Below are 10564 nucleotides of genomic sequence, written 5' to 3'. Positions count from 1 at the left end.
TTAAATACAAATTGGAAAAAAAAAAAAAAAAAATCACATTTGGTCAAACCTGTCAGATTTAAATCTGTTCAACTTCTGAGTGACACATGAGCTGAAGCCGATTCACTGTTACAGATTGAGCAGGTTCTTTTAAAACAAATTCAAGCGCAAAGTAGGATCTCAAAACTGATAATGTCAAGCCACGAGTATCAAAATGGCGCATAATGTTCAAAAGAAAAAATATAAACTTGACAACTTGTAAAAACACACTGAGGTTGATAATATTTTTAAAACTGGTTAAATGAGTAACTATTTACAGACTTGATTTATTTCAGAAGAGGAGAAGCAAAGAATTTCCCTTGATGAGGAAACCCTACAGCCGACTTGCTCTTGCTCCCAAATCTGCAACAATTAGCAAATAATAAGTTGTCAATAACACTTGTAATGAGACACTTTAGCATTATACACTTTCATAACAAGCAGGTTTCTTACCTTGGTGTGAAGGATTTCATGCGCTGAGTCAAGGAGCTGGAGGATGGAGTTTTATTGAACTGATGTTCTGGAGTAGTCAGTGGCCCCAGCATACTCACTGTTAATACAACAGAAACACTGCTTTAAAAAAGGTAAATACATTATTAATGTTCCACTATCATAAAATCAAGAGGAGATGAACATCACTAAGACTAAGAGAAGCCTTTATGGTCTGTTAATGGAGAAGTGTCAGTGAAAACACAATTTCATCCCTTGTTTTGTCATTTTAGGATGACCCTGACTATTGGCTTTTACAACACTCCAAATACACATTAACATTTGCTCATTAGTGTGAGGTGGTTTCTGAGTAGCGACGACATCATCTGTGACCAAACACCGGAAACGCACCTCTCTCAGGAGTGGCATAGCAGTTTGCGTTCTCGATGATCAGGTGGTCGAGGTTCGGATGTCCATTTTCCGCCATCACAAACTGGGCCCAGTAGTTGCTGGGCAGCGACAACAGACGCTCCACAACCTTCAGAGAAACACATAACGCTGATTAGATCGCAGTAGACTTTGCCAAAAAGAGCAGACTGGAAATAAAAGCGCCTTTGGAACAACAGAAGGGGATTTGATGTTGGATTCTCTGCCCATGTTCTAGAAATATAATTTAAAAAAAAAAAAAAAAAAAAAAGTCTTTGTGGCACCATCAGTCAAATAATAACTGGAAACATGTGATGAAAAGGGCGGCAGCTAAGCATTCATTCAATTCATCCGCTTGTTCCCGTTAGGGGCGCACTAAAAAGTACACTTCTACAGTGTAATTCTGACGCAATTACTCAGTCTGTCATGAAACCCATTTTCTTTGCACATACTACACATTTAAAATCTGTGTGTTTTATGTCTGTATATACCAGTAAATAAAAAAAAAAAACACTTGTTATGACAGTTTGTTTCCTTGTGGCCCACCTTAGGCTGTCTCTTGGTGTCCTGGAGGATGGTCATGGGCTCAGGGTTTTGAACTGCGTGGCCCACAATCGTCGGTCCGAAAACTCGAGCGAGGTTACTGATATCCATACGGGTTTCTTCCCTCTCCGCCACCCTGTGTTCAAAGAGAAAACATTAGCTCAGGGGCCAGCAGCCTCTGTAGGGCCGAGGGACACTGCAAGAGCACAGAGTTGGTCAAGAGCCACCAGTTCAATTAGTCTAAACTGGCCTCCAATTACATTTATTTAAGCTCATTTATTTGACATTTATTTAAGCTGGTAGTTGATCAAATTAGAGCTTATAGAAACTTTATAACTTAATATGAGGAGACACTTGATGAACTGAGATTTAAAACCATGGCAGAATAAACGCCAATCCATGCGGTTTGAAATCAGCATTTAACCTATAAACTACCAATTCAGTCGATCTTTTAACCTTTATTTTATATACCCCTAATAAATATACCTCCCACCAAAAGTAGACACTTACCTCTGAAGGTGGAGCACCAGAAAGGCCAGAGTGTCTCTGTTCGGCTGTGGCAGGTCTCCAATAGTTTGGTACATCAGAGCAATGCTGTTGTCATCATCGGAAACCTCTGGAACATTGTACAACTCTGGTCAGAAACTATAGAAATGTTCGTTTAGCTCCTATAATTCACTGAACTCAATAACTGCGAGCAGGAAGAGGCCAGGGAACCACGATATAAATCCCATCATTATTACAAGAAACTTCACATCCAAACAAAGCACAAAGTGATTGAAAGTGCTCTGCTGGGGGCACTTTCACTCTCCATTACAGGGTCTCAGGAGTTTCAAGGACTAACATCAATTCTCTTTATCTGGTGTTGCAGAGCTTGTGCTCCGCGTCCCCATCTGTCACTGCAGTAGCACTCACCGCCGCGGCTCAGCAATTACTTAAATATGAAATTGTAATTACAGTCAAGTAAAATAATAGTCTAGAGCAAAGCCACACATCATAAAACATCAATAACATCCATTAATAATAAATGTTTCACATAATTGTAATGTAAGCGACCTAAACAAAAGACACAATTACAGAACTGCACCCTTCTTAAATAGTTTTAGGATGAACCGGTTTAACCCCAGATTAAAGTTCTTTCTTTGCGGTCATTGTTTTGAACATTTGACCTCTTCTCACCTGCTGCGTTCATGAAGGGCTGGTTGAGGCGGAAGGTGAGCAGAGGCTCCTTCAGGTTTCGGAGGAAGTCCTTGAGCAGGCCTGCGATGGCGTGGATGTCGTCCACTTTGCTCAGGACGGGGACAGTTTTGCTCCTGAGGAACTTCTCCTTCAGCTCCTTCACTGTGCGGTCAGCGCCAGACACACGGTACAGGCCAGGCTGCCAAGAACACACATGACTTATGAGAAACCGGCCTATTGTCTATAATAAACTATACGTCTATTATAGTCACTCCCTTTTCTGTGATACTTGAACAGTGAGTTTATAGAACAGCTAAAGTCAATTATCACTGGAAAATACACACACACACACACACACACACACACACACACACACACACACACACACACACACACACACACACACACACACACACACACACACACACACACACACACACACACACACACACACACACACACACACACACACACACACACACACACACACACACACACACACACACACACACACACACACACACACACACACACACACACACACACACACACACACACACACACACGCTCTGAGTGAGCTAAAGAGACATTAAAAGCTAACAACATAGACCTTGGGTTTAACAGTCCCAATAAAATCTGGGAAATATTAAAATGGAAAAGGCTCACCTCATGCAGCCCTCTCTGCTCAATTTCACTGACGCAGTGAACAACAAGAGACGGGATCATGGGGGAACTCTCTGAAACGTAGTCGGACAAGACGCCCTGGAACAGACAGAAGGACATTTGGATTCATGTTTTCATCATTTACACAAGGGCTACAAGCTTGATTAAGCCGTCGCAAGTACACAATGAGCAAATTGCTGAAGTTTATTTCTGCAAAAACGTTTCCCTGGCAACCCTTTTAGTTTATATGAGGCCTTTCGCACACCTGCAGCCTACAGTTTAAATAACTACTGAAATGCATGGCTCTTTGTGTCAGGGGCGTCTAACCCTTGTTTTCAAGTGAGCAAGTATTTGTTTGATTACTCAGTTTAGATCAAAAAAGGCCCATAAATATGAAGATTTTACCAAATTTGACAAAATAAACCAAGATTCAAAACTAAGAACAATCTTCTAAGTCAAAAGTTTTATATGAAAAACATTTCTTGCCTAAATCCATTAACTTCAGTCTTGATTTCCAGTCTTCTCAAAGAGGATTTGCAAAATCCCAATAAGTGGATTCTTTTTCAAGTAATGATTGTGCCCCGTTATTAACAGTATTAGTGCAATGTGTGCTAGATTCCTCCTCACCTCTCCAATCCTGACGGGCGTGGCCGGGAGCGTGGGGATACATGGCAGAGGGCAGCGCTCGCGACACTCTGGGTGAGAGACCACTCTGCAGTCGCGACACTTCAGAGAGATCTTCCCAAACTTGATTTTCTTTCCACACGGCACACAAGACTCCGGTTTGATTACCTGAGAGAAATTACACAGTAATACAAATTAGGAAAATGCACAACCACCAGTCTTGTACTTTGCAAAAAACACTTATTCTGATTCATAGTCGTTGCTACTGATTACAAGCACAACAAGGGGTATTCATGGTTTTCAGGTTTTTTTTTGTGAGGCACTTTTTTCTGGCCCCGGCCCGTACTCGTGCACTTCAAATGCACGTCCACAACGAGCCACAGAAGTGTGCACGGTGTTCAAACACTTTAGAATGTTTTGATCCGCACTTCAAGTGTGGAGCGATGATCAAGCATTCCCTACGACGCATTTCATAGTAATGTTTTCAAATGGTGCATGTACCATAGTAACTCAGCAGGGTACGGTAACTGGATGATGGAAAGGAATGTCTTAGCAGTTAAATAAATCTGCAACCGTAACACTGCACTAAATGTTAAGCCCGTTTTAATTTACTTCGAGCCGAATTTAGAGAATCATCCAAACTAAGCTGTGGCTTTGTGATTAATTCAACTGCGGTTTATCAACACACTGACGGCTGTTTTTCTTTACCCCATTCACAACGCTCTGAAGTGTGGAGCGTCCCAACTCCCCCGTTTACCTCCTCTGCACCCGGAGCTCACACACAGAGAGAGACACAGAGAGAGACACAGAGAGAGACACAGACACAGAGAGAGAGAGAGAGACACAGACACAGAGAGAGACACAGAGAGAGACACAGAGAGAGACACAGACACAGAGAGAGAGAGAGAGAGACACAGACACAGAGAGAGAGACACAGACACAGAGAGAGAGACACAGACACAGAGAGAGAGAGAGACACAGACACAGACAGACACAGAGAGAGAGACACAGAGAGAGAGACACAGACACAGAGAGAGAGACACAGACACAGAGAGAGAGACACAGACACAGAGAGACAGACACAGAGAGAGACAGACACAGAGAGAGAGAGACACAGACACAGAGAGAGAGAGACACAGACACAGAGAGAGAGAGACACAGACACAGAGAGAGAGACACAGAGAGAGAGACACAGAGAGAGAGACACAGAGAGAGAGACACAGACAGAGACACAGACAGAGAGAGAGACACAGACACAGAGAGAGAGACACAGACACAGAGAGAGAGAGAGACACAGACACAGAGAGAGAGACACAGACACAGAGAGAGAGACACAGAGACAGACACAGAGAGAGAGACACAGAGAGAGAGACACAGACACAGAGACAGACACAGAGAGAGAGAGAGAGAGACACAGACACAGAGAGAGAGAGAGAGACACAGACACAGAGAGAGAGACACAGAGACACAGATAGAGAGACACAGACACAGAGAGAGACACAGACACAGAGAGAGAGACACAGACACAGAGAGAGAGACACAGAGAGAGAGACACAGAGAGAGAGAGACACAGAGAGAGAGACACAGAGAGAGAGACACAGACACAGAGAGAGAGACACAGAGAGAGAGACACAGACACAGAGAGAGAGACACAGAGAGAGAGACACAGACACAGACACAGACAGAGAGACACAGACACAGAGAGAGAGAGACAGACACAGAGAGAGACACAGACAGAGACACAGACACAGAGAGAGAGACACAGACACAGAGAGAGAGACACAGACACAGAGAGAGAGACACAGACACAGACACAGAGAGAGAGAGACAGACACAGAGAGAGACACAGACACAGAGAGAGAGACACAGAGAGAGAGACACAGACACAGAGAGAGAGACACAGAGAGAGAGACACAGACACAGAGAGAGAGACACAGACACAGAGAGAGAGACACAGAGACACAGACACAGAGAGAGAGACACAGAGAAACAGACACAGAGAGAGAGAGACACAGACACAGAGAGAGAGACACAGACACAGACACAGAGAGAGAGACACAGAGAGAGAGAGAGACACAGACACAGAGAGAGAGACACAGACACAGAGAGAGAGACACAGAGAGAGAGAGAGAGACACAGAGAGAGAGACACAGACACAGAGAGAGAGACACAGACACAGAGAGAGAGACACAGACACAGAGAGAGAGACACAGACAGAGAGAGAGACACAGACAGAGAGAGAGAGACACAGACACAGAGAGAGAGACACAGACACAGAGAGAGAGACACAGACACACAGAGACACAGACACACAGAGACAGACAGACACAGAGACACACAGAGACACACAGAGACACACAGAGACAGAGACACAGAGAGAGAGACACAGACACAGACAGAGAGAGAGACACAGAGACACAGACACAGAGAGAGAGACACAGACACAGAGAGAGAGACACAGACACAGAGAGAGAGACACAGACACAGAGAGAGAGACACAGACACAGAGAGAGAGACACAGAGAAACAGACACAGAGAGAGAGAGACACAGAGAGAGAGACACAGACACAGAGACACAGACACAGAGAGAGAGACACAGAGAGAGAGACACAGAGACACAGACACAGAGAGAGAGACACAGACACAGACAGAGAGAGAGACACAGAGAGAGAGACACAGAGAGAGAGACACAGACACAGAGAGAGAGAGACAGACACAGACACAGAGAGAGAGACACAGACACAGAGAGAGAGACACAGACACACAGAGACACAGACACACAGAGACAGAGACACACAGAGACACACAGAGACAGAGACAGAGACACACAGAGACAGAGACACACAGAGACAGAGACACACACACACCAAAACGGTCAAAGGAAATAATCATTATTCCTTAAACCCACAAATATGTGGAAAGATCAGTGCTTGTCAAACATAGAAGAAAATGTTTTCCATTTTCAAAATCTAATCCAAATATAAAAACAGGACCATTCCAGGTAAAAAAAATAAGTCTAAATCAAGTCTTAAATAGATTACCATTGCAATACTACTGGTAGCTGTAAACAAGAACACAAAAGGATAAAAAGAGGCTCTAAATGTAGCACCCCCGTGTGAGAACCACTGAGGGAGTACAGATGATTTCAATAAAGTTTATGAAAAGATTTAAAATTTACTTGCAGAATCATGCATTTGTATTTTTCCTTTTTGTTTGCGACCATTGTGCTGTTCTTGCTCTATCAGACACATTTGAATAGCTAAAATGTATGAGTCTTATTCCCACTGTGATTCATTCATGTGGGTTTGATAATTTCTGATTCAGTGTACATTTTCACTATGATGAATTTTGACTGAACTAAACCTTGACTGTTTTATTGCATTCTTTGATATTTCCCACCTGCTCTGTCCATAATCAAGTTACTCCACCAAATTGACTTACGGTTTTGGAGACAAACTCGTGGAGGCGCACACCTCCGTTGTTCTTGGGAGTGCTGGGGTGAGTCTTCAGCTCGCCCTCAGGGACGCTCGGCTGCTTAAACACATCCTCAGATTTGGCAGATTCAGAATCCCACTCCATCGCAGCTGTGAAAAGACAAATTACAGGCCCTGGAGTTACAAACCAAATATTAATCTAACAATATATCAAATCTGACTAACATTTGCACATTCTGGAGCTCTAAGACTTTGTAAAAGGAGTTTCCTTTTGAAACAGACCGTTACAGCTCCACTACCACAGTGAACATCTTAGTCTAATAACAATCAGAACTATGCTGAACTCACGCTCCGTTGCCAATCGTTTCATTATAAACCTATTAAGAAGGCAACATTTTTGACACACAATTTGTATGTTAAAAAATTCAAATTACTTTACTTCAAAAATCTATGGGAAATGCATGTGGAGCTGCACAATTTGGTTAATTGTTGCACTGCATTTCCTTACCACTTTCTATATTCTCTATTAGTATCAACTTTTCCCCCGTTATGTTCTGGTCACTAGAATTAGTTTCATTAGTATAACATTTTCTCTTTGGTTCAAATTAAAATAGAACTAATTTCCCGTGTGGATCAATAAAAATGGATTCTTGGCACTTTCATATGGTGTCGAGTTCTGGAAACAGACCTAAGTTGTGACGTAGTAAATATTTGACTGGTGGAAGGAAACGTTAAATCCAAATTGGAGAATGCAAACTGCTCGGCAGGCACATGAAAGCTGCGATAGTTACCAGTTCTTCTGCGGCTGCGGGTCCAGTAGGGCACCGTTTCGATGGTGGAAATGGCCTCGACTGGTCCACCATTGGCTGGAACCAACACTGTGGTCTTAGTCACCAAAGTCTCATTTCCCTGCAGATACAAGAGGTTAAAACAGTTTACCTACAGGTCACAACTGAACAAGCAGAATGTGATGTGTAAATAAAAGTAAAGTAATAAAGGATTTTAAATACGAACAGCTCCTGAGGTTTTTCCTGTTGATCGAGATCGCTTGGAGAGATTTGGAGGCCCATCAATGTGATTTCTGGAGGAGCGCTGAAATAATAATAAAAAGTTCAGACACTGCTCAACAAGCTTCTTTGTTTCACCAATATCTTTAACATACACGTTTCTCTCTCTTTCTGAGCCTCACTGTCCTCACTGTAGACGCGTCCCAATCCTGTCAGATACAGATGCACATAATGAGTCACCAAAAGCTGATTTTATATTTGTTTAAAGCATGTGAGGAGTGAAAAAACTTACCAGGGAATCGTCCGTTTTATCATAGCTGATGTCTGATAAGATGGAGGCAGATTCATCAATTGTCCGGAGTCTGTAGGAACATGGGAAACATGTCGGCATCACAAAGTCCTATGAAATATTTCTTTGAAACTGTCAATGCAGTAATCGCTATGAGGCTACGTCGAAAACATTTCTTACCTGCGGCTTGTGTTGAGATGTGCTGATTGGTTGTTGGTGTTTAAGAAAGCTAAAGCGGAGCGCTGCTCTGCACTGAGCTGGATGCTGGCGGAGCCTTCACTCACAAGCAGTTCTCTGATCAGCTGGACTTGGCGATCCTGGACACAAACCGGAGACTGGATTAGGACTCCGTTTATTGCCATATATGTGAATAGGTGTCACATGATGGCGTGATGTAATAAACCAAACTGTAGAGATGTATTAAAGGTGTAGTAAGCCTCTTCTCTACAGATACACACAGCAATGAATCATGTGGGAATTGGTGAATGGGAATTATTACTTTTGCTCTCTTTTTGGATGTTTCCTACAGATTTATATGCATTTTGCACAAATCATTCAGTCACATTTTAGACTTAACGGACACTGTGGACATAGCATTACCCCTGAAAAGTAAACTGATAGGATGGTTCTGTTGATGGACATTTGGTTGTATACGTACCAGCTTCTCGCAGTCCGCTTCTGCTTTTTGCCTGCGGCGGATCTCGATGTCCACTTGGTTGCGGGCGTGTTTCAGTTTTACCTCCAGGGACCCCCTCTCCGTCTCAGCTTTGGCGAGAGTTTCTTGAAATGAGCCAAGCTCCTGCTCAGCCCTCAGCCACTTACGACGACAATCATCGAAGTTGAGGGCCATCTGAATGAAGCCTGAAAGAGGAGGATCATGAGTGACACAAACTGGAGCCATCTTATCTGTCACTGTAAATGTACGAGACAAAACTCAAACTACTTACTTGGCTCAATGCTCTCATTAAGCACATCCACGTGCGTGAGGAGCTTGTCATACAAGCCCTGGAGGTTTCCCAGAGCCAGGTCCATGGTGACAGACCTAGAGAAAAGGAGACTGATGATGGGGTGGTGATAAACATAAATGTGCACCACTTACGCTTTAAATAAAACTTCAGGTGAGACAATGTAGGTGAAGAAATGTGGAACAGACAAATTAGAAATGTCTTGTGCAGTTCATTTACACAAATTAAGAAAAGGTTTGTTCAAACTAGTTCGATTTTTTGAGTTAAAAGTTAAAAAACGGCCGTTCTAGTTTCTAATCCTCAGTAAGCAACTGTTGGGGAGATAACCCCGGACTGTGGAATGCCCAGAGCACTACTCAAGCCCAGGATGGATACTCTGATATCTGGAAACAACGAGGAGACACGACGAGGCGTTCAGGAGCTTTATGAACCTTACAGGTTCACACAGACTGCCATCCGAGGGCTTCGCTGCCTTTATATACCCCTCATCTTCAAAGCCCTTGTGACGTCACGAAGCACACCATCATGCGGAGGCGGGAGCGCCCAGCACTAACTACAAGCGAAAGGATGGAAACAAACAGGGCTTTTGTACAGCAAACTTTCATATAACTCAATTTTAGAGTATTTAACAAAGCCCGGATAACCAACTTTGAGTGGATAATAAAGGAATATCTTATCTTAGAAAGAACACAAGATCAGAGGGGAATGATTACCAACAACAGGCATTGATTCGGCAGTTGTAATAATGTTAGCTAGCTTAAAACAGTATGACCGATGTGTAGCTACAGAATCTAACGAGTAACATTAACCAGGGGTGTCCAAACTGTGTCCCGGGGGGCAAATGCAGCCCTCAGACCAACTTGTGTTGGCTCAAACAACAAAAAGAAGAACTTTTTACGGTAAAATTGGAGGGGGGGAATCAAACATGTATATGTTATACTAACCTAATATTAATGTTCCAAGTCTCATTTGAAAATGCGGCCCTCT

At 43.1% G+C, this 10564-nt stretch overlaps 1 protein-coding gene across 1 annotated transcript; it reads right to left on the bottom strand.

The window, feature by feature from the left end:
* Positions 1 to 259: 259 nt before the first annotated feature.
* racgap1 (Rac GTPase activating protein 1) lies at positions 260 to 9646 on the bottom strand. The gene is made up of 16 exons (XM_072449236.1): positions 9560 to 9646; positions 9271 to 9473; positions 8793 to 8929; positions 8616 to 8685; positions 8479 to 8532; positions 8331 to 8408; positions 8108 to 8225; positions 7324 to 7466; positions 3886 to 4050; positions 3262 to 3357; positions 2596 to 2794; positions 1927 to 2032; positions 1420 to 1552; positions 859 to 985; positions 472 to 568; positions 260 to 381 (listed from the first exon to the last, which is right to left on the bottom strand). The coding sequence occupies exons 1-16, from the start codon at positions 9642 to 9644 to the stop codon at positions 306 to 308; spliced, it is 1887 nt and encodes a 628-aa protein (XP_072305337.1). The 5' UTR covers positions 9645 to 9646; the 3' UTR covers positions 260 to 305.
* Positions 9647 to 10564: the final 918 nt, after the last annotated feature.

Source organism: Eucyclogobius newberryi, unplaced genomic scaffold (genome assembly GCF_026437365.1).
Source record: "Eucyclogobius newberryi isolate DKJ021-1_F unplaced genomic scaffold, fEucNew1.0.hap1 SCAF_17, whole genome shotgun sequence".
Classification (NCBI taxonomy): domain Eukaryota; kingdom Metazoa; phylum Chordata; class Actinopteri; order Gobiiformes; family Gobiidae; genus Eucyclogobius; species Eucyclogobius newberryi.
Note: the sequence above shows the minus strand (reverse complement) of the source record. Positions and strands in the feature narration are given on the sequence as shown.

Coding starts and splice junctions, on each gene's coding strand:
- racgap1 (XM_072449236.1), bottom strand. CDS start 9,644: ATGGACCTGGCTCTGGGAAACCTCCAGGGCTTGTATGACAAGCTCCTC. Junction 8,533..8,615: donor ATAAAACGGACGATTCCCTG/GTAAGTTTTTTC, acceptor TGTATCTGACAG/GATTGGGACGCGTCTACAGT. Junction 569..858: donor CTATGCCACTCCTGAGAGAG/GTGCGTTTCCGG, acceptor TTGTATTAACAG/TGAGTATGCTGGGGCCACTG.